A 25131-nucleotide genomic window follows, 5' to 3' on the forward strand; every position below is an offset into this window, starting at 1 on the left:
TCTCAAATTTCTGGGTGATGATTGTAATATTTCTGTGATCTGAAAATAACATCAAACATTGATATATAGGTCCTCTAAATTTATGACATTCTTTGAGAGTTTTAACATCTTCTTTAATCCTACTCTAATCATGACGGACAGTTTTCCTGTGTCATCTATGGAGCTATATTCAGCAATTCACAATTTTTCATTTATATTGGCCTTGATAACTGCATTTCTCATGCCAGATACCCCCTGACAGATGATATTTTTACTAATATAAGGATCAAATTATAAATACAAATATGTTATAATGGAAATATGTAGAAAATTTCAATATGGAACCCAGATATTTTAAGTAAATAATTTTCATACACATTTGTGTGTGCATGTCTGTGACTTCAGAGAACTCAGAGTTTTAATAGATTCATAAATTAGTCTTTATTTTAAAAAATTTTTTTAATGTTTATTTTTGAGAGAGACAGAGCTCAAGTGTGGGAGAGGGGGGGAGTGAGGGAGACACAGAATCCGAAGCAGACTGCAGGCTCTGAGCTGTCAGCACAGAGCCCGACGCGGGGCTTGAACTCACAAACTGTGAGATCATGACCTGAGCCGAAGTTGGACGCCCAACCAACTTGAGCCACCCAGGTGTCCCATTCTTTATTTTTAAAAGTGAACATTTTTCATATTTTTTCCAAAATTTTTATTTAAAACATTTTTTATATTTTAAAAAATGTCTCCTGAAATTTTATTTTTGAGTAAATATTTTTCAATTTTTTCCCATTATATTAAAGTTTATAAATATATTTATCAGAATAAGTAATGAATGGAAAATGTATATAGGCAATTAAAAATACTTAAGTTAGAATATAGCTAGTTTTTGCAGAGGAAAGGAATTGGCATCATTTTCAATTAGTTGTCATGATAAAATGCCCCCTAAACCTATTATCATTGGGCTAAGATGTTACTTTTACTTTTGAACTTTTCTCCTCCTTTTAGCATGTATCTTTACAAAATTTGTTTTCTACTTCAGTTTTTTATTTGTGGTAAAATACACATTACATAAAACTTACTGTCTTAACCATTTTTTTTAAAAATATTTTTTATTTATTTCTAGGAGAGAGAGAGAGACAGCGTGAGCAGGGGAGGGTCAGAGAGAGAGGGAGATACAGACTCTGAAATTGGCTCCAGGCTCTGAGCTGGAAGTCAGCACAGAGCCTGACGCGGGGCTCGAACCCACGAACCGCGAGATCATGACCTAAGCGAAAGTCGGACGGTTAACCGACTAAGCCACCCAGGCGCCCCTGTCTTAACCATTTTTAACTTTAGTGACATTAAATATGTTCATATGGTTATGCTACCATTATAACTATTTATGTCCAGAATTTTTTTTCATTTTCCAAACTGAAATTCTGGACCCAATAAACAAGCACTTCCCACTCTCCCATCTGGCAACTCCACTCTTCTACTTTCTGTCTGTGTGGATTTGTTTCCTCTAGGTACCTTAAAGAAGTGGAATTATATGGTATTTGCTTTTTGTAACTGGCTGTTTTTCACTTAGCGTAATACCTTCAGCTGTCATCCATGTTGTAATGTGTCACTTTCCTTATTTTTTAAGGTTGAATGGTATTACTTTGTATGTATATACCACATCTGTTGATCTATGAATGGATACTTTGGTTGCTTCTACCTTTTGGCTATGATGAATGATGCAGCTATGAGCATGGATGTACAAATATCTCTTCAAGGCCCTGCTTGCAGCTCTTTTGATTGTATATCCAGAAATGGAATTACTGGATCATATGCTAATTGTATTTTTAATTTTTTGAGGTACTGCCATGTTTTTTCTATAGCAGCTGCACCATTTTATGGTCCTCCAAGAGCTCACAAGGATTTCAGTTTCTCCACATCCACACCAACACTTGCTCATTTCTATTTTTTGACAATAACCATCCTAACAAGGTGGTATCCCATTGTGGTGTCAATTTCTCTGATGTTTAGTGACACTGAGAATTCTTCCATGTGCTTATTGGCCTTTTGTATATCTTCTTTAGAAAGATATTCCTTCAAGCCCTTTGCCCATTTTTTTTAAATTTGGTTGTCTGCTTTTTGTTGTTGAGTTGTAGGATTTATATATACTGGATACTAACCCTTTGTGAGATATAGGATTTACAAATATTTTCTCCCATTATGTGGGTTGCCTTTCACTCTGTTCATTATGTCCTTTGATGCACAGAATTTAATTTTAATTTTGATGTCTAATTTATTTTAATTTTGATGTCCAGTTTATCTATTTTGCTTCTATTGCCTGTGCTTTTGTTGCCACATCCAAGAAATCATTACCAAATACAGTATCTATGGGGCGCCTGGGTGGCTTAGTCGGTTAAGCGTCCAACTTTCGCTTAGGTCATGATCTCGCGGTTCGAGATCATGGAGCTTCCCATCCACCATCTTGCTGACATCAGTCTCTCTTGGCGTGTATCTTTTGGAAAAAAATGTTGGGGGGAATGAAGTGTTAGGTAAGATTGAACAAAAGGAACTGAGTCAGGGTACCTGATGTGGCCAGGCATGTTTTTGCCTATTCTGATGCAAGTCACTACTAATACACTTTTGTAAATACACTATTTTCATAGAAAATAATGTCATTTTCTCTTTAAATAGTGCAGTGATACCTTTAAAGACACTGTTGTTGCTATTGAAGCAAGTAATTGATTGTGCAGAAGAGATGAAAGGGTAGGAGAAATGGCATAGTTCTTATTCAAGTTGGGAGCAATAAATAGGGCCAGAAAAGTACATGATATGACAAATGTGTGTAAGTAAATTTGACATTTTAAGGTGGGACTCTCCAGACCTGCTAAAAGAGAAAATTCTGACATCAGATATCTATGAACTGATTTTTCCCCGCCTTAGTCCAAATCTGAGCTCTAACCCAAAATGAATACATGTTCGGATTTTCCCAGACCTGTTTAGATATGCCCTATTTTTAAAATTTGCTTTCAAAACTTTTTCATAATTTTTGATAAATGCTTAGTTATAAGTAGAAGATTCCTATCCAAAGTGGGAAAAGAGTTTCCCTACACTTGAGTGTTTCTAAATGTGGGGATAAGGCTAGCCTAGATGTTCTCTTTTGTTTTATTGGCCAGTTTGCCTGTTGTTAGGCCATTACCACATTGACTTCTTATAGTTTTATTCTTCATACTATTGCCCTGATCGCTGTTATTTAAAAGTGTCTTTGTTCTTCTTATACTTGCCCTTCCATCTTGATTTTAGAGTCAGGTAAGTTCCATAGGGGGGAAAGAAACCATTGTGGTTTTGATTGGAATTGCATTAAGGTGTAGTTAAATTTGGGGTTATATGAACTTGGGTTCAATGTTAAGTTTTCTTATCCGTGGTATCTTTTTCTGTTTAATAAGATATTCTTTAATGTCCTCAAATAGTATTTTTGTAATTTTCTATAGAAAACTAAAAACAAAAACCAAAACTCTATGTGTAATTATTTTGTAGGTACTGTGTGTTTTTCCTGCTATTGTAAATGTTATACTTTTTGAAGTTACATTCTCTAACTTGTTTTATAGATATAAGAACATGATTGGTTTTCAAAAATTGATCATAAATGTTGATTAGCTTTGTTTACCTTTTCTTTTAGGGTGTTTTCTATTGAATAAACTCCAAATAATAATACTTCTATTTCTCCTTTCCAATTCTTATGATTTTTGTTTTCTTTTAATATGCTAATAGGATCTGCAGTACATTGATGAATAGAAGCAACATTATTGAACATATAACCTTTTCTATTTCTTACTTTAAAGAGAATGCTTCTAATGTTTCATAATTGTGTGAAATGTATTATAGTTATTGGCATATAACCTTTATTGTGTTCAGAAGTCCCCTTCTATTCCTTATTTCTGGGTTTGGTATTCCTTTGTCCTAAAATGGTATTGAATTTATTGAAAAAAAATTTTTGGTAACCACTGAAATGATCATGCAGTTTTTCTAATTCTATTTATTGTGCTAGAGAAATGTTCTAATATTAAGCTAAGCTTGTAATTCCTGGGAGAAATCCAGTTTGGTTATGATGCATTCCTTCATGTTTGTTGTGGTTTTTGGTTGGTATTTGTGATGTCTCTGATACCTTTGGTTGATATTTTCACGTCTATATTTATGTGTGGAATTGGTCCATAATTTTCATTTCTTCTACTATCTTTGTTTGATTTTGGTGTCAGTTTTACCAGCTTCATAAAAGGAATTAGGAGGTTTTCCCTCTTCTTTTAATTCCTTACAAGAATTTGAATATACCTAGTTCTTTGGATATTTGGTAGAATTCCGCTTAAGAGAAATTGAGTCTCTCTCTCCCTTTCTCTCTTTCTCTCTCAATCTGTGGTGTGTGTGTGTGTGTGTGTGTGTGTGTGTGTGTTGAAATAAATTCTGGTTTAATTTATTCAATGGATATAGGAATATTCACTTTTTTGTTTTTTCTTATAAAAATAAAATATTGAGATATTACTCATATACTATAAAATTCACCCTTTTAAAGTGTATAATTTGGTGGGGGTTAGTTTATCCACAGAGTTATATAGCCATCATCACTCTCTAATTTCCAAACACTTTCATTATTCAAAAGACAGCCCTGTGCTGTGTTTCCACTCATTCTCTATCTCCTCTCATTCCCAGGCCCTGTCAACCATTATTCTACCTTTTGTTTCCATCGTTTTGCTTATCTTGTACATTTCATAAAATGGAATCTTACTAATATGTGGCCTTTCACTAAGCATAGTATGTTCAAGGTCCATTCATGTTGCATCATACAATTAATAGTACTTCATTCCTTTGTATTACCAAATAATATTTCATTGCTTACTCATTTTGTTTACCCTTTCATCTGGTGATGGGCATTTGAGTTGTTTTCATTTTTTTTGGCCATCATGAATAAGTTTCTGTGTACATTCCTATACAGGTTTTTGTGTGGACGGATGTTTTCAGCTCTTTTGGATTGTACTTAGGAGTGTAATTGCGGAGTCATATGATAGATAACTCCATGTTAAACATTTTGAGGAACTACTGAATTGTTTTTCAAAGTTGATGCATATGCATTTTACAGTCCCATAAGCAGTGTCAGAGAGTTCTAGTTTTTCCATATGCTTATCAACAGTTGTTATTATCTGTTTTATTTTAGCCATCTTACAAGTTGTGAAGTGATAATTAATTGTGGCTTTGATTTGTATTTTCCTAGTGACTAAAGATATTGAGCCTCTCTTAATGTGTTCATTGGCTATTTGTTATCATCTTTTGATGAAATATCTATTAAGTCCTCTTTCCATGTTTAAGTTGAGTTATTTGTCTTTTTATTATTGAGTTGTAAGGGTTCTTTATATATTCTATATATAGGTCCCTTATCAGATATATGATTAGTAAGTATTTTCTTCCATTTTGTGAATTAAATAGATGGAAAAAATTTCCTTTGAAACACAAATTTTAAGTTTTGATAAAACCTGTATTGTTTATTTTTTCTTTTGTCTTCTCTGCTTGTAATGTCATTCATATCTATGACACCATTCCCTAGTCTATTGTTACAAAGATTTACTCCTGTGCTTTCTTTTAAGAGTTTTATAGTTTTGGCTCTTACCTTTAGATTTTTGATCCATTTTTAGTTAATGTTTATATATGGTGCGAGGTATGGATTCAACTTCGTTCTTCCGCATGTGGATATCTATTTGTCCAAGTACCATTTATTGAAAATACAATTGTTTCCTCCACCAAGTTGCCTTGGTACTCTTGTCAAAACAGGTTGATCATAAACATAAGGGTTTATTTCCAGACACTTAATTCTTACTAGGCCTTTAATCTCTAATCCATGTGTGTCATCCTTCTGCCAGTACTTGATTACTATGACTTTGTAGTAAATTTTGAAATTTGGAAGTGTGAATTCTCTAACTTTCCTCTTATTTTACAAAATTATTTTGGCTATATTAGGTCCGTTGCTTTTCCATATGAAATTTATGATCAGCTTACCAATTTCTGGGGGAAAATGTTACCAGCTGAGATTTAATAGAAATTGTTTAAATCTGTAGATAAATTTGGGGAGTGCTGCTATCATGCTAATACTAAATCTTCTGATATATGAGCATGAGATTTCTTTTCATGCATTTAGATCCTATTCTTTAATTTCAACAATGTTTTATAGTTTAAAGTGTACAAGTTTACACATTTTTTGTTAAATGCAATCCTAAGAATTTTATTTTTTTTAATAATATTGTTAGTGAAATTGTTTTCTTCATTTTGGGATTGTTCATTTTTATTTATAGAAATACAATTGTCTTTTATTAGTTGATTGTGTATCTTGCAACCTTATTGAACTAGTTTATTAGTTCTAATAACTTTTTGTGGATTCATTAGGATTTTCTATGAATAAGATGATGTTATCTGTGATTGGAGATAACTTTCCTTCTTTCTTAACAATTTGGGCACCTTTTATTTCACTTTCTTGACTAATTTATTATTTTTTTTCATGAGCAGTTTTAGCCAATTATATTTTTTTAGGTGCTTGTCTTTCCTTTCAAAATTCAAATTTATTAGCATAAACTTTTTCATGATAGTCCATTATTTAAATCTGTGCTCTTCTCTGTAGTAACAATGGCTCTTTGCTTTATTCCTAAGCCTGTTTATGATGATTTCTGCTTGCTTTCTTTTCTTACATCCTTTTATGTATGAGATTTATCTTTTTAAAAATGTTTTAACTTTATGAAATACAATATACATGTAGAAAAGCATACAAATATCAAGGATACAGATACATGGATTTTCAAACTGAATAAATGGTAAAGTCAGCACCTAAATTTAGAGACAGAATATTATCAATACCTCAGCGACTCCCAACATGCCCTCATCGAGTCACTCCCTGGAACCAACAGGATAACCCATCTTGATTTCTAAATGTAGACAGCAGTGAAAATTGTTTCTACTTTATGTAAATGAAGTAATACACTGTGTACTTATTTGTGTCTAGCTTCTCTCAGTTGACATTTTCTTATTATCGCCATCCATTTTGTTGTGTGTCATTGTAGGCGATTTATTCGCACTACAAAATACCTTCCATTGTGTTCATATACTACGGTGTGTAAGTTTTCTGATCCTAATAGACATTTGGTACTTTCCACTTATGGACTATTATGATTGGATAAACATGTGTACACATTTCTTTTGGGTATATACCTACAAGTGAAATTGCTAGATCCATAGCATATGTATATGACAGCTTCAGGATATATTGCCAAACATATTTCTAAAGCAGTTGTACTAATTTATACTCCCATCAGCCATGTATAAGAGCTCCATCTGCTCCACATCCCCACTGACCCTTGGCGTTTTTTGTGTTTTCCATCTTTGCCATTCTGGTAAGCATGTAGTTGGAACTGTTTCGATTATTTTTAAATATTTGGGTTCCCCCCCTACTTTTTAGTGGTGATTTCTAATTGAATTACATTGTGAACAGGGAATATGGTCTACACAATAGATTATCAGTTGTAGCTTATTTCATGGTCCTGTGTACATGGCTGTTTTCATAGATACTTCATTATGTAACGGGAAGAGACATTGTTTTCCAGGGGTTGAATGTCGAGTTCTATATGTGTTGATTGGATTTAAGCTTGTTCATTTGGTGTTTAAATTGTATCCTGGCTTTCTCTCACACTTTATCAATTACTTAGAATCTTATGTTAAAAATCTCCCATTCTAATAATGGATTCAATTTCTCCTTGTATATGTTAATTTGTGTTTTCTATATATCTGAGACTTGTGTTTGTAGATGCATAGAAGTCTAAAACTGCTCTTTCTTGTTCATAAATTGAACGATTTTTAGTGTTTTGTGTGCCTCTTTAAATTTTAAGCTTTTTGCTCTAAAGAATATTATGCCCAATACTAAACTAATTACTTCCTTTTGGTTATCATTTTCTTATTATACCTCAGGTGCCTAGAATTGGATTAAAAACTACAAGCTCTCATGACTGGTCCATGCATGCGCCACTTTTATTCATTTAGTTAGTTATTATAAATAATGTGAAAACATCCATGAAACTACCTCCTAAAACAAAAGATAGGACTTAGACAGTAATCCTCATCAAACATTTGGCTCCTATGCCTCCCCTCAGCTGAGGATAACTATCATCATGAATCTATACTCTATATTGTTCATTCCTTCCTTTTTAATATATCATTTTATTGCACCTGTGTGTATATTCCTTGAAACACTTTCAATTTTGATTGTTTTTATGGAAAGGGGATTGTGTTGTATATAATTTTAAGAGCTTCTTTTCCCCCTTAATCTAAGTTTGTTAATATTTCTTCATATTGGGTCACCTGGTGGCTCAGTTAGTTAAGTGTCTACTCTCAATTTCGGCTCAGGTCATGATCTCACGGTTTGTGAGATCGATCCCTGCACAGAGCCTGCTTGGGATTCTCTGTCTCCCCTTCTCTCTGCTCCTCATTGTGCATGCATGCATGCACTCTTTCTCTCTCTTTTTCAAAATAAATAAACATTAAAAAAAGATTCATATTTTGCACATCACCATGTTTCTTGCATTTTGACTGTTGTGTGATATTCATCCACTCTTTGATGGGCATTTAGGTTGTTTCTGGGTGTTTTCTATTTGAAAGTACTGCTGTCTTTATTATACATATCTATTATACATATCTTTTTTATTATACATATACTATATGTAACATGTACATATTATACATATCTGTGCATACATATATGCACATATGCAAGAGATCTGGGTTACTGGGTCCTAGAGTATGTGAAGGTTCAGTATTAAAAGATAATTCCAAAGTGTTTTCCCAAGGGTTTCACCGATCTACATTCATGTCAGATCCTGTGGATTGACTTCCTCTCCAGCATTTGGTATTGTCAGATTTTTTACCTTTTATCAATGAAATGAGTATAAAGCAATATCTCTTTGTGGTCTTTATTTGTATTTCTCTAATTGCTAGTGAACACTGAACACCTCTTCTTGTGTTTATTGACTATGTATTTTCTCGTTTGGGAAAGTCTGTTTATATCTCCCAAGCATATTTCTGTTGAGTTCACTGTGATTTTATTATTGAATTTTAGGAAAGTTTTTATGTGCTCTTGATACCCATGTTCTTCAGTTGTGTTGCAAACCATTGTTAATGTTAACAAACCAATGTTAAAAACCATTCTGGTTTTTATTTTGCATTTTTATATTTTTTAAAGTGTTTTTTGATTAGCAGCCATTTTTCATTTTAACATAGTCAAACTGATTCATCCTGTATAATTAATAATCATTTACAATTAATGGTTTCATATTTTGGTTAAGAAAATTTTTTGCTCCAAAGACTAAAGGGTATTCACCTATACTCTCTATTTAGAGTTAAAAACAAATTATTTTTAACATTTAATTCCTTATATCATCCAGAGTTATTTTTATGCTATATGGTAGAGATTCAATTTCATTATTTTCTATAGGAATAGCCATTTCCCTCCCGGTCAATCCCTTAATTTCCCACTAATCTCACATGCCAACTCTGTCATGCACCACATTTCCATATATGTATGGATCTACTTCTGGCCATTGTTTTATTCCGTCAGTCACTCGTCTGTTCTTGTACCAGTAGCATACTGTCTTGCATCTTTAAAGGATCACTCTGGCTATTATAACATAACTTTCAAGAGAGTTGATCATTATTTGTTATTTCTGCAATTTTAGGTATATTACAGCTAATACTGACACAGAAGAGCAGAGTTTTCCAGTCCCTAAGGCATTTAACACACACGTAGAGGAATTAAATTTAGATGTCCTTCTTCAGAAGGTTGATAATTTACGTATGAATGAATCTAGCAAGATGGAGAGTTTTGAACTACTTTGTGACCACAAAGAAAAGGTAAGAGATGAGATAATAGCATCTGTATGATTTTAATTTTTATTTAATCTGCTGTCCCATTTATGTTATAACCATAACAGTTGGGTTAGTTTACACAAGCCAAATGGTGGATGCAAAATTTTTCCATAATCTAAACTTTAAAAAAGTAAATATAAGAGTTTATTATGCTCTAAGATCATGAAAATGAGAACCAGAGATATGATTATACAGTTTTATTTTTATTTGATTTTTATCCATTTGTTGTATTTAACACATACCCAAACATAAAGAATAAGACATACTTCTCTTGGGGCAAGAAAAAAACTACATTTTAAGTTTTCTGTCTTGTAGTTATTAATGTAACAGCTATCAGTATTTCATTCTGTTTCTACTAATGGTCATTTTTCAATGTTTAACATTGGGCTGAATTGGGAAAGCCCATCCTTCCTACTACAACCACCTTAAAAGAAAAAGAAAAGAGAGAAAGAAGGGCAGAGAGAGAGGGAGGGAGGGAGGGAGAAACAGAGGAAGGGAGGTAGAGAGGGAAAGGTTCTCAATATTTCAGTGAGCAATACATCTTTCTTTCCCATGAACAATTTAAATCCTTTGTCTGAGGCTCTAGCAACTCTAAACAGATTGTTTAAAAGTTTTTAAACCTCCAGCATTATGATTATAATTATAGGTAATGTAGGTTAAAAATGTGACTGTTCTTTGAGTATATGGGATCTCTAATGCTCACTGAGGCATCATATCGAGGGTCGTTACCTTAGAAATAAGAAGAAGATAATACAACCAGTGAAAACTTAAAAATTCTGGTACCTCTCAATTCTCTCTTCCATGTTGGCGTAGAGGTAGAGTCGGGATGACATTCATTAGTTTTGAGATTCAAATGTAACACTATTAAATCACTTTTTGTAGCCTGAATATTTTGAATTAAAATGTTATATATACATGACTAAATTCAGTCATCTATAAGTACCAGTTCACCTGCCCAATTTGTTAAAAGGTGTAGTGGAAAACATTTATAGTTTCATCAAGTGACTGAGTTAATCTAATGTACAGTGTTATCTTTTCAGTTTAGAGATGAAATAGAGTTTATTTGGAGGTTTGCTCGTGCTTATGGAGACATGTATGAGCTATCTACTAATGCACAAGAAAAGAAACATTATGCTAATATTGGTAAGTATTTTATAAAGATTGATTTTTCTCAAGTGACAGTTGTTATCTATAATAACCCATTAATGAATTTTAATTAAAGCCAAATTATCTTAAGCTAAAACCAATATGTTTAATCTATTTTATATGTTCTAGTACTGGAAAATACACATAGTCTAAGGACAGAAAGTTTTTTTTAGGACTAAGATATATATTCTTTTTTTAAAATTTTTAATGTTTTATTTATTTTTGAGAGAGAGATAGAGACAGCATGAACAGGGGAGGGTCAGAGAGAGAGGGAGACACAGAATCTGAAGAGAAGCCCAGGCTCTGAGCTAGCTATCAGCACAGAGCCTGATGTGGGGCTCAAACCCACGAACCGTGAGATCATGACCTGAGCCAAAGTCGGAAGCTTAACCAAAGTCGGATGCTTAACCAACTGAGACTCCCAGGTGCCCCAGATATATATTCTTTAAAAATGTTTGAGCATATTAGAATAGACAGCCAAAAAACTCAGATTTCAGATACTAAAGTTTATGACAGAAAGATAATTAGGTAACATTTGAGGAGCAGGAAGACTCAGTGGATGGTTGTCTTCAGCACAATTAAAATACCCCTCCTTGATTCCTGTAAGGGAGAACTGCATGTGCTACAAAGAGATAATTACTTGAACTTCATTGTGTGTTTGTTTTTTCAAAATTTATCTCCAGAAAACAAGATTAGCCTTGAGTTGATCATTGTTTGAGTGATACAGTACATGATGGTTCATGCTACTGTCCTCTACCCTTTTATGCATATTTTTGAAATTTTCCATCATAACAACATGGTAACAGCCAGAATGTCAAAGCTTTTGTACATATATGTCTCTGCCACTGAATCTCAAAAGTCTTTCTTGTACAAAGCCCCTTAACTGCCATTTCTCTGAGCCTCGGTGTAGTAATCTGACATCAAACTTCCTTAATTTCTCCCTTTATTCCAAACCTTCTCTTTTCCAAGCTTTCTTTCTTTAAGTTAGCATGAGGAAGAAACAGCAAGAAAATAATGATACTGCAGATCTCATTCCACTCTTGTTCCTTGTCATTTTTTTTTGTCTCCAAGAAGGAAATATTTCCAAACTCCTTGTAATTCTATTCCTTCTACTTGTAGATTTCCTTGTGCAGTGACTTCTGCCCCATATTCATCATCAGCTTTGTGGGGCAGTTTTTCTGTAGTGATCCATCTTGTAGGCCATATACAACATGGAATTCTATGGCAAACCATGAGAGACTCTTGAATGCTGACAAAAACTGAGGACTGATGGATGTGGGGGGAGGGGGGGATGGGCATGGAGGAGGGCACTTTGGGGATGAGCACTGAGTGTTATGTGGAAACTAATTTGACAATAAACTATTTGTTAAAAAAAAACAACATTCTAGAGGTTTATTAACTCTAGGGTACATAAAAATTTAAAAAGCAGATTTATTTTCATATCTACTGAGAAAATCAGGTCTAGCTGTGTAAACTGCTAAAGTATGAAAGACTTTTTATTGCCCGTAAGCACCTGCCCTACCCTGGGCATCAAGGTTCATCCTGTGTGTGACTGCAGAGGAGCTGATGGCTTTGTGGGGGAAGCAGTAGTATTGAAATAACCACACATTATAAAGAAACAAATGGAAATACATCGCAAGTTGAGGAGAATGCAGGGTGTTATGAGTAATCCCAGAAAGGATATTATAGCAGGGGCTGGGGGTTGATGCAGGAAGTCTTTCCTGTGGAAGGAAGAGTTTCCATACGTGAAATTACTTGGGATCTTTAGTTTTAAATGGAGTAAAAGCTTAATTGAGTTCATGGAAGAGGTGATAAAAATGGAAAAAGAAATGGGCTGGAAGAAACCTGGGGATGAAAATGGAGATCGGAATAGGATATATCTTAAAAAACGAGAAACGTTTATAGTGTCAAGAAAAATGAGTAAAAGCCTACGATGTAGTCTATTCATTCACATATTGAGGTATATTAAAAACAATTCTTTTTTTTTATCCATTAGGGAAATATTTATTTGAAATTACTGTGTCCAGGAACAATGTTAAAATGAAGGGTGGAGAGAGGGAGAGAAGGGAGAGAGGAATGAGGTAAATGTGATTAAGACGGAGCCACGGTTGAGCGTCAAACTTCAGCTCAGGTCATGATCTCACAGTTCACGGGTTCGAGCCCCTCATTGGGCTCTGTGCTGAGAGCCAGCTCAGAGCCTGGAGGCTGCTTCAGATTCTGTGTCTCCCTCTCTCTCTGACCCTCCCCTGCTCATGCTGTCTCTCTTTCAGAAATAAAAAACATTAAAAAAAAAAAAAAAAAGACGAAGCCACACTATGGAACTTGCTAGACAGATCAACATGGAGCCAGCCCATTATACTTCAGTGTTCGGGTAGTAAGTGCTTAGGAAAGGTAATGACAGAGTGGGCTAGAGCTGAGACCAGCGCTGGGGGGCCCTGGAACTCAGTGTAAGGGAGGAGGAAGGGCTGACTGGTTTTCCCCATAATAACATATTTAAAATTGTTATCTGAAGGCATGATTTGGTCACTGGAGAAGCACAGAATTCTTTAATAAAACTCAGGATGGGGTGTAGCATTATGCAGTGTGTCTTTTGAAGTACCCGTAATTTGTATTCCAAGTAAACTATGAATCTTTTATCTAAAGGAACGTTATTATAATTTCCAGAATTAAGCCATCAATACAGGTGCCTCAAATAGATCACAAAGTACCATTTTGTAAGTGAAACTGCCTTCCTTTCAGACTTCAGCTGCATAAATGAGTTTGCAAAACCAGCCTGCGTATGACTGACCCAGCTTCCAGTTGTGTTCTCAGGGTGATGGCCTCTCCTCTATTTTGGGCTGGTGGTTGTACATTAAAAGCTATTTCTGTCCATTTGGCAAAGTAGCTACAACATTGATCTCATTATTAATGTTTGTACATTTAAAACTACTTATGTTTTTCACATGTTTATTTAAAAAAAATTACTCTTTAGGGGCTCCTGGGTTATTCAGTCGGTAAAGCATCTGACTTCAGCTCAGGTCATGATCTCATGGTTGGTGGGTTCGAGCCCCACTTCAGGCTCTGTGCTGACAGCTCAGAGCCTGGAGCCTCCTTCAGATTCTGTGTCTCCCCCTCTCTCTGCCCCTCTCCTGCTTGTGCTCTGTCTCTCAAAAATAGATTAATGTTGAAAATTTAAAACGAAAGTCACTCTTTTAATGTATGTCTACAATGTAATGTCAGCTAGCATTAATAAACTTCACTTTTTAATTTTTTCCAGTTTAGGTAGATTTATACATGAGATATTTCCCTTAATGGATAGAGCTATAAAACCCAAAGTGTCCCACCTTAACAAATTAACAGCTAGAATGGTTTCAGAATTAAAGGTCCTTATTTATAAAGATGATCTCAACCACTTATTTAGAAGAGCATTTTGCAGATCACTGGATATGCTCTTCAAGGCCACCACAACAGCAAAAAGGGAGCAGGGTAAAAGGAGATGGTATAAAATGAAGCAGCTCCTTTTTAAGAAGGATTTTTGGAACGTTGTTCAGTTTCGTTGCAAGCATTACGATTTTTCAGGCCGATAGCTAAACGTCTATCCAAAGTAATTATGACATTATGAAAAGTTATTCTAAAACTAAGGGAGATGATTTGGGAGGGTTATGTATGTATCGAGCCTGTTCATCTTTGTGCACGGTTAGGTATGCACTTCTCTGGGAAACCTTCCCTTTAGATGGGGTTCTCTCCATCTCAACACTCAGTTCTCTAACACGCTCTCTCGTTTTTTTCATCTTGCTTTTAGTTTTTACGTGCAATCTGCTTGCTTATGTACCTGCTTTCTACTGAACTGTGAACCCTTGGAAGTCAAAAGCTGTGTCTTAATTTGACTTTTTATTCCCAGAGATTATGATAGGACACTCAGAAGGCACACAGTAAATGTTGGTCAATTATAAAACAATTTTTATTAATGCTTTTAAATAATGATTGCATGACTTCCACTTGGTTATATCGCTTAGTCCAATGAGCTGAAAACCTGAGCATTCATCAGAATCTCTAGAGGCCAGTTAATACAGATTGCTGAGCCCACAGTTTGTTGTAGAGTAGGTCTCTCTTACAGCCAGAAATTTGCTTTTCTGTAATTGGTACTTCTGGTCTTGGGACCATATTTTAGGAACCACTGACTTAATTCAGTAATCTACCCCCACCAACTCACATGAAGGTACTAAATGTAAGCCCATTTGTCTTTCAGGGAAGACATTGGGGGAAAAAGCTATTACTAGAGCACCCATGAATGGTCATTGTCATCTGTGGTAAGTACGTAGAACTTACGCAGTCTTTTAAAATTCTCACATGCCTCTATATGTTACAATAGATTTTCAAGATATTATCGACCCATTTAAGCTGTCAGTCACATTCACCGAAAAAGATATTTAGTAGATAGCACAGTAACTATTCTTAGTCTCATGTATTTTACAGTATGTATATTTTAAATGTATTCAAGGTAAACTTTCATTGAAGATTTCCTAAGTGAATCTACTAAGTTCAGTGCCTTTGAACATGAAATCCTAATTATATGTGATTTACTATTTTTTTTGAAAACAAATACTAAAGTGATGCTATGCTTCTAAATGAAATGTGGAAAGAATGCTTCACAGAATAAAAGCATGTCACTCATTTTTTATACCTTAATAAGTTCATGTATACGAATGCTATAGGTCACAGAGAAGTCATTTGTAATATAGGAAAGCTCAAACAAAGAGAATTTAATTCGTTGGATGGGTGTAGCTGAATGCCCTTGGGGAAACAAATTTATTCTTGAGTACATTTTATTTTGGATCCTTTGTTTAGAAGTATAAAACACAAGAAGAAATATATTTTTTTAATTTTTTATTTATTTTTGAGAGAGAGAGAGAGGCAGCGTGAGCAGCGTGATTCTGTGCCTTCCTCCTCAGAGAGAGAGGAAGGCACAGAATCAGAAGCAGGCTCCAGGCTCTGAGCTAGCTGTCAGCACAGAGGCCAACGCGGGGCTGGAACCCATGAACCGTGAGATCATGACCTGAGCCGAAGTCAGACGCTTAACTGCCTGAGCCACCCAGGCGCCCCTGAAATATATTGTCTTTAATTAACACTTTGTAGTTGTGTTTTTACGACATTTTTTAGTTCCTAGCAGCAATACAGGTAGTTCAGGTGCTAGGAGGATAAGTGTAATAAATTAATTTATGACCCCTCTCTCAGACCTCGGTTTCCAGAAATCCAACCCTCTAAGGAAGTATTTTATTCTTCGGGAGCACTTTTAGGCAGAATCTCTCTCAAACTGGCTTCCCTTCTGTAGGTCTGCATTTGCCCCACGGGAAATTCTGTTTACTCCAACGAACTTTCAAGTGCGAACCTGTTTATTTACTCTGCTACCAGCAGGGGGAGCTCCACCCACACTGTCCTCTTCAAGCTTCTCTGGTTAGGAGTCACGGGACATTTTTTTCTGTCCCTCAGGAGACACAGTCCAAAATAAAAATACATCTTTTGACCTGCCTTCAGTTTGCTTAAGATGAGGTGCAAGGTTGCCCCCTGCCCTCTTCATGAGGGAGTGGGAGGTGGAAGCCACAGCCCCCCGCCCCCCCCAACAATTCTATCCACAGGAATTCTCACTCCTCTACCTCCCACTAGGAGAAAGGTAGTTTTGTATTTAGCATCTTAGCATCTTAGTACATAACTTTAAGATCATTTTCCCAGGTTATGGGGGTGTTGGCTATTATTTCTATGACCAAATTTACCTTCTCATCTAGTTAGCACATTAATATTAATAAATTAACATATATATGCATTAAGGTACTTCCTTTCTTCCACTTTTAGTGGTGACTATAATGAACTTGTATTGATCAAGCCACACTGTCTTCATTTCCTTTTTAATATTGGGACTGTTTGGAAGCTAATTGGCTGGATTTAGAGGCAGAAAAAGCATCCAAGCCCTCCTCTTAACTCTGATCTGCTCCCCACTCAACCCCCCACCCCCACCCCCCGGCCTTGTTCTTCTCTGTGGTCGTTTTCCTTCTCCCACACATAGGACTGCATCCATGAAGGGTCACATTTAAAATGTACAGTAGGTTTTCTGGGCGCCTGGGTGGCTCAGTCAGTTGAGCATCTGACTTCTGCTCAGGTCATGATCTCATGGTTCATGAGTTCAAGCCACGCATTGGGCTCTGTGCTGACAGCTCAGAGCCTGGAACCTGCTTTGGATCTGGTATCTCCCTCTTTCTGCCTCTCTCACGCTCTGTCTGTCTGTCTCTCTCAAAAACATTAAAAATACATAAATAAAATGTACAGTAGATTTTAATCCTCAATTTGAGGGCATTTATCAGTGTGAGCTCCCAATTTTCATGGAGGAAGAATGTTGAGCCTTCTCTGGGGGCTTCAAAATTACCTTGAAATCCATCTTGTTAGAAGACATTATATGTAACTCTCTCCTAGCAGGTGACCCAGTCTGTCTTACACTAATCTGGCTGTTTTTCTTTTGTTCATCTTTTTCACTTTTTGTTATGAACAGATTGCCTTGTTTATAACTATGGGGTTTGACTCTAGGGTTAAATCTTATCAACACACACACACGTGGAGTAATGATCCAATTGTGTTGCACACAAGCATCTTATTCAGTATCAGTTTGTAATTTAAAAATATTAAAATCTAATTAGTTGATAAAATTTAATTCATTCAAATGACAATTTTATCTTAATTCTTAGAGTGTATTATAATGTAGGTCGTGAATACAAGAGTTCTCATCCAATTAAATAGCAGCGTTTAGGGTAATGAGAAAAAGGAGAAATTAAAACTTTGACTTGAGAAGCAATGGTTAAAATTCAGGTTAACTGAGTCCATAATTAATTGTAATAAAGCATTACAAAAAGGTCTTTGTCAGTATGTTTAGACATTTTCTCATTCACTCGGCATAAATGAAAAACTCTGACCCAGACCAACGCCTATTTTTATAAATAGTTTTACTGGTACACAGCCCTGTCCATGTGTTTGTCCATAGCGGTAAAGTACAGTGGTCGCGACCTTGACTGTCTGACCCCAAAGCCTAAAATGTTTGCTACCTGGCCCTGTAGCACAACTTGGCAGATCCGTGATTGAAAGGGTTATGCGATAGTTTATAAGCTTCAGTTTGAAGTAAAAGATTCAGTCTTTAGGAATAAGTATCAGAAAGGATTAACATCGAGGGAATGGTTGAAAAACAAATATCATTTTAAGACTTGCTTTCCATCTTCATCTTTTCCAAAAAGCTTTGACACTTTAAATCTTCATAAGCTATCTGCAAAAATGTTATTTTTGTTGAACCGGCCGAAGATACTTCTAGAATCAAGAGAGTAAAGTCACTGTGGCTTTGTAGTTTGTCAACCCTATAGGCCTGACCATAATTACAAATAATATCTTACATATTTGTCATGCTCTACTGTTCACAAATTATATCCACATGCCTTACAGCAAGTGATTTACAGGACGATGTGTTTCCATTTTAGAGGTCAAGATGAGCAAGGTTGTGTATAGGAGGTGGGTGTGGGGGGGAATAGGTTGTTAGTAAGCAAGGGTCACATGGTAAGTAGAAAAACAAAAACCAGATCTTTTATTAGTATATACTCAGTATTCTATTACAGTATTCTTCCTCTGCTTTCTCACAGTATAAATAGCATTTGCGCTGAGTCCAAAGTACTGCAGGGAAACTAATGGAGTTATTTTAGTAGTTGTCGAAACAGGAATGTTTGTCATTTAGTAAAGATGTATTCAATATCAATGCAAAGCAAATACAGAATTTTTGTCAAAGCATGTATGGTGAGAATGACCTCTAGATGGAGGCAAAGGCTACATTGTGAATTTACGTTCTTTGGCGTTTCCATCAACTTGAGATGGTTTGTGAAATAAGATTTTAAATTACATTTTTTAAGATGAACAATATAAAAGAAGAGAACACACACACACACACACACACACACACACAAGTCGAACTAATTGCCAGAAAAGAAGTGATGATCTTTTGGGGAAAAAAAGTGGTCAGGTGAACTTTGAATTTATGATATGTAGGACGATAAATATTTTAGACTTTAAAGAAAAAGACTTCAAATGGATTGTGAAAATCATAAGACTGTATGACAGATTATTTATAAGGAAAATATGCAGGCTTCGTGCAATGGTATTCATAAGTCTAGTTTTTTTGTTTTTTTTTTTTTCCTGTTTCTCCTTGCTCAGAGTAAGTTGGAGAGAAAGTGCTGAGAGAGCACTATACATGCCTCGAGATGTGCGTCACGTCAGTCTGATGCCGGTGTTCAGAAAATAGATGATTGATCCCACCACTCTAGATCAGTGACCATAGGTTCTTTTCTTTTGATCCCCGGACAAATGTTTCATTGTTCCATAAATCTCTGGCTGAGAAAGTCCAAACAGACCCAACAGATTTTTCTAAACATGTGATATGGGGTTTTTTTTTCTTTCTTTCTTTGTCAGTATAGAGAGTAGGGAAATTGAACTAGTATTTATGTGAATTTAAGCAAGGCAGCAAGGTCAATTTACTTCCAACATTCTTGTAGACAAGATATAGAAATGTGGGCAAGCCTCTGGGTTACCCATTTTGAGAGAAGGGGTTAAGCCAGAGTTATTCAACAGAATAACTGTTGGTAACATCATTGTTGCCATCATTGGCCTTTTACCTCTCTCTCTCTGTATATATATGTGTGTGTATAAGTGCTGGTGAGAATGTGGAGAAGTTGGAAGCTTTTTACCTGTGAAATGAATGAAAAATAGAGTAACTGTTATGGAAAACAGTATGGGAACTCCTCAGAAAATTATAAATAGGACTACCATATGATGCAGCAATCCCATTTCTGGGTATACATCCAAAAGAACTTAAATAAGGATCTCAAAGAAATAGCACTCTTATGTTCATTGCTGCATTGTTCACAATAGCCATGGTATGGAAACAATCTAAATGTCCAGCAGCACATGAATGGATGATCCCAGGCTTCCACATCCGTATCTTAGACATTAGGGTGTTCCGTAATTTTGTCAGTGGGTGAAGATATAATAAGGATGCCGTAAGAGTTGTGAGTAACGCAGAATCATGAGGAGTAGAGTGTATGATGGATGACAATAGCAATTCAAAAGATTTTCATGTTAAAAAAAAAAGATTTTCACATGTGTGAATGAATAGAGATAAAGGTGGGGGAGGGATGGAATGAGAAGTGTCAAAATTAAATTTAGGGAAAAACATGATAATTTGAATAAAGTGGGGACTTTAGCTAATAATAACATATTAATTATGGTACATTGTGAAAATTACATATCTTGTTTGACAGTATTGGTACAGTTGTGATAAATGTACTGTAGTAATTTAAGACATACACAGTAGAGAAAACCGAATATGGGTATACGGGAACTCTCTCTATTGTCTTTGCAACTTTTCTATAAATCTCAAGCTATTTTAAAATAAAATCTTATTGGGGCGCCTGGGTGGCTCAGTCGGTTAAGCGTCCAACTTCGGCTTAGGTCATGATTTCATGATTCGTGGGTTCGAGCCCCGCATCAGGCTCTGTGCTGACAGCTAGCTCAGAGCCTGGAGCCCGTTTCAGATTCTGTGTCTCCCTCTCTCTTTGACCCTCCCCTGTTCACACTGTCTCTCTCTCTCTCTCTCTCTTTCTCTCTCTCAGAAATAAATAAAACATTAAAAAAAATTTTTAAGAAAATAAAATAAAATAAAAGCTTATTGGGGTGCCAGGGTGGCTCAGTCTGACTTGGGTTCAGGTCATGATCTCGTGGTTTGTGAGTTCGAGTTCCACACTGGGCTCTGTGCTGACAGCTCAGAGCCTGGATCCTGATTCAGATTGTGTGTGTGTCTCTCTCTACTGCTTGCCTATTCACACACACACACACACACACTCTCTCTCTCTCAAAAATAAATAAACATTAAAATTTTTTTTAAATAAATAAAAGCTTATTTTTTTTTATACAGTGGCTTAAGGTTTTAAGTACAAATGATGCCCATAAGAGAAATGGGGAAATTGGGGGATGCAGCTGTGGAGAATTTTGCTCCACTTTCTGGAACTCCCTGGGAGGAATGATAAAACAGAATGACAGAGAGAATTTCAAAAGAACATGGTGCAGCCAGAAGTGACAATAGCAGTTTTACAGGAGAACTCATAAGTCCAGTAATCTTTTCCTACAAGCTTAGTCACTGGTGGGCACAGAGAGGTATGTGACATGCAGTGTGATTGTAGAATTTCTGAATAGTAATGCCTCCTAATCTGGTTAAGTTCTCAGATCACTTCTGTAGGTTGATTTAGTCATCATTATTTCTGCTGTTGCAGATTTGGTTGATTATGTAGAAACTGAAAATTAAGAGGTCAAAAATGTCATAACGGAAAAGTGACCATTTTATTGTTTGTCAGAAGTTGTGCGAATTGTGATCTTTTGTGTTCAGGAATAGTCTTACTATTCCAAATTAAGAAAATTGTTCATTTAAAAATTTTTTAATTTTTTTTTTTTCTGAGAGAGAGAGAGAGAGAGAAACAGCATGAGCAGGGAAGGGTCAGAGAAAGAGGGAAATACAGAATCCAAAACAGGCTCCAGACTCTGAGCTGGCTGTCAGCACAGAGCTCGATGCCGGGCTCGAACCCATGAACTGTGAGATCATGACCTAAGCAGAAGTCGGACGCTTAACCAACTGAGCCACCCAGGTGCCCCTAAAATTTTTTAAAAAATATTTATTCACTTTTGAGAGACAGAGACAGAGTGTGAATGGGGGAGGGGCAGAGAGAGAGGGAGACATAGAATCTGAAGCAGGCTCCAGACTACGAGCTGTCAGCACAGAGCCTGACGCTCAAACTCATGCACTGCAAGATCTTGACCTGAGCCAAAGTCAGACGCCCAACCGACTGAGCCACCCTGGTGCCCCTGTTCCGTTCATTTTTGTACTTGAAAGTTATGCTTATCCACAGAAATGATCAAGGTAAATATGCCAAATTACAGCTTTCATTTCAGTTATGACAGTGCAAGTAAACATTAATACCTACTCTTGATTTAGGTAAATGAATATTTTGTCTTGGACAGAAACACTCTGAAATACTCTGAAGACTTTGCACAGACAGAAACACTCTTAATATAAAAAGTAATATGTCCCCAGATTTTGGAGTGAGCAAATTGCTGAACAAATATTGCACCCAACTTATTTCAAATAATTATTGATGTAACTTTCATATTCTCAGCGGAAAAAAAAAAAGTAAGCAATTCACAGGAGGCCATATTCTAGTATGCAGTATTTCCAACGAAGGATTGAAGGTCATGTGGAATTTGGGAGGGGAAGGCGTCTTCATGGGGCACCTAGGTGGCTCAGTTGGTTGAGCGTTCAACTCTTGATTTTGGCTCAGATCATGATCTCACAGTTTTTGACATTGAGCCCCACGTCACCCTTTATGCTGACAGTTCAGAGCCTGCTTGGGATTCTCTCTCTCCTCTCTCTCTACCCCTCTTCTGTTTACACTCTCTTTCTCTCTCTCAAAATAAATAAATAAAATTTTTAAAAATATGAAGAAAAAGAAAAGCAGAGGCACCTGGGTGGCTCAGTGGGTTAAGTATCTGACTCTTGATTTCAGCTCAGGTCATGATCTCCAGCCTCATGTTAATGTCAAGTATTTATTATTTTTAGGGCCCTTGTATCTAAATTAATACTTTTATCAAATATCAATGAATGCTTTAGAGATATTTTTAAAATGTTTATTTGGTGGTATTTGATTAGAAGTTCACACACTATCCACTGTTTTTCTGGGTTTTTTGTTTTTGTTTTTTTTTTGTTTTGTTTTTTTACAAATAGTTTATTGTCAGGTTGGTTCTCCACTGTTTTTATCCTTTTCAGGTATGCAGTCTTGTGTGGCTATGTGTCTGAGTTTGAGGGCTTACAAAATAAAATCAACTATGGACATCGGTTCAAGGTATTTCTTGATATTAAAAATATTTTAATGTAGCTATATGTTCCATTAAAATGTATGAATCAAATTATTCGACAAATTATCTCTCAGGTGCCTCAGTCAGTTAAGTGTCCAACTCGATTTTGGCTCTGGTCATGGTCTCATGGTCATGGAATGGAGCCCCATGACCGGCTCCACACTGGAGCCTGTCAAATTCTTTCTCTCCCTCTATGCCTCCCCTGCTCATGCATGCGCGCTCTCTCTCTCTCTTTCTCTCTCAAAAAAAAGTTATAAAACAAACCCAAATTAATCTCAATCTCAAGGAATTTATCTTTTTAATTTTTATTTTATTTTTAAGTGTTTATATATTTATTTTGAGAGAAAGAAAGCATGTGCGAGAAAGGGAAAGGGACAGAACTAGAGGGAGAGAGAGAATCCCAAGCAGGCTCCACACTGCCAGCACAGAGCCCAATGCAGGGCTCAGTCCCACAAACCACAAGATCATGACCTGAGTCAAAATCAAGGGTCATATGCTTAACTCACTGAGCCACTCAGGTGCCCCTATCTTTTTTTCTTTAAATGAAGTGACACCCTATGAATAGTACCATGCCAAAAAAAATGAAACTATTTGGGTGATAGAAGATTATTATTCTAGATCTCGAAAGAACTCATTATAGTAGATGAGTATTATTTTTTCAAAGAAAGAATAAGTCTTTTGGTTATGAGCTCACCAACATCATAAACATGATTGGGACTAATTAGTTAACATTACTTGCATATTGATTTGGTGGGAGGACTAGAATCCAATCTAGGACTTAAACTTACCAGGATAAATGAATAAGATAAGTAATATACGTGTAAATCATTTATAATGTGTCTGTAGCTTTGATAGCTCAATAAATGAGCAAAGAAGTTTCTTCTTTGTTTTCCAGCTCCCTAACCCATTTTAATTATGTCAGGGGAATAGTTCCACCACCTAGTTCTGGTATTCTTTCTTCCATTGTATCCTAATCACTTGATATTTGTAAGCATGCTTCTAAATCAGTATTAGCTAGGCAAGTCATGGACAGACAGAAGTGTCACTTGGATGTTTCCTCCTTTTTATAGCGACATTTGGCTTTAAATTATCCATCGCTTCATTAAATCATCACCACAGTCTGGTCCTAGTTGTGAGCAATCATTTCTGATAATTGAATTATTGGTAAGACTTCTTATATTAATGATAGGGATTGAGGAGGGGGACCAAACAACACAGTAAAGCCCCTTTGAATTTAGGCACAGTCGCATTCAACACCACCTGAACCCTGAGAGATGGTATTTGTTTTGGATTTTCTTTTAGGAGCATCTGGATAAAGCAATCCAGTTTTTACCTGAAGAACCTTTTTTGTATTACCTCAAAGGAAGATACTGTTATACTGTAAGTTAAATGTTTTTATCCATAATTATTTCAATATGCTTGGATTACATGATATATTTTTAGTGACTTATTCTTTCTTTAATTGTCTTACCTGGTGCCTACTGTAGGGAAAATGATAAAATCAGCACATATTTTATGAATTTATGGTTGATTGATTTATATCCTATGTTACATACGGCATATGATTTTATATATATCTGTACTTTTCTACTTACCGCCTCTCCATTTCCCCTCACAACAACCACACTGCCCCCTCTGCACTCTCTCAGTTGATGATCAACCACCTATGTGCATGTGCCCTGTGTTGGTGTACTACTCTTTGTTTTGTGAGAGGACTTTTTCGTTTAACAGAGTGTATTGAGCATTTATGTGCCCACTGTTCTTGTCTTCAAAGAACTGAAGTTAGATAAGGACATGAAATATATAGAAATAAATAAAGGCAGCTGGTGAAGGCTAAGACCCAGTGTATTAGTTTATAGAAAATTAACATAATGTGAAAATATATCTTAAGAGATGCATGAAAAGTTATGCTTATGAGAAATGCTATTTCTGAATGAAAGATTTATATAAGCAAAGGAGGAGGCTTGCTAGTTGAGGTTTGAGGATTAGGAATGGAGAAGGAAGCTCTTTTATTGAACACCTGCTATGTATCAAATGTGCATCTTATGCTTTATATTTCTTACCTCCTTTAATTCTTAAAACAGCCCTGTAAGCAGTTTTTATTATGCCAGTTTTTGATATTAAGAATCTGAGTCT

General features: G+C 35.8%; 1 protein-coding gene across 5 annotated transcripts in view; it reads left to right on the forward strand.

The window, feature by feature from the left end:
• The window catches only part of RMDN2 (regulator of microtubule dynamics 2), a 67788-nt gene that overhangs the window by 16121 nt on the left and 26536 nt on the right, over positions 1 to 25131 (forward strand). For all 5 annotated transcript variants that reach the window (XM_039251231.1, XM_039251229.1, XM_039251227.1 and 2 more), the window contains 5 exons: positions 9702 to 9876; positions 10932 to 11034; positions 15266 to 15326; positions 22907 to 22982; positions 24298 to 24375. In XM_039251231.1, the coding sequence (XP_039107162.1) occupies positions 9702 to 9876; positions 10932 to 11034; positions 15266 to 15326; positions 22907 to 22982; positions 24298 to 24375 (493 nt within the window). The remainder of the gene's footprint in view (positions 1 to 9701; positions 9877 to 10931; positions 11035 to 15265; positions 15327 to 22906; positions 22983 to 24297; positions 24376 to 25131) is intronic.

Source organism: Hyaena hyaena, unplaced genomic scaffold, assembly GCF_003009895.1.
Source record: "Hyaena hyaena isolate Hyena2069 unplaced genomic scaffold, ASM300989v1 scaffold_388, whole genome shotgun sequence".
NCBI lineage: Eukaryota > Metazoa > Chordata > Mammalia > Carnivora > Hyaenidae > Hyaena > Hyaena hyaena.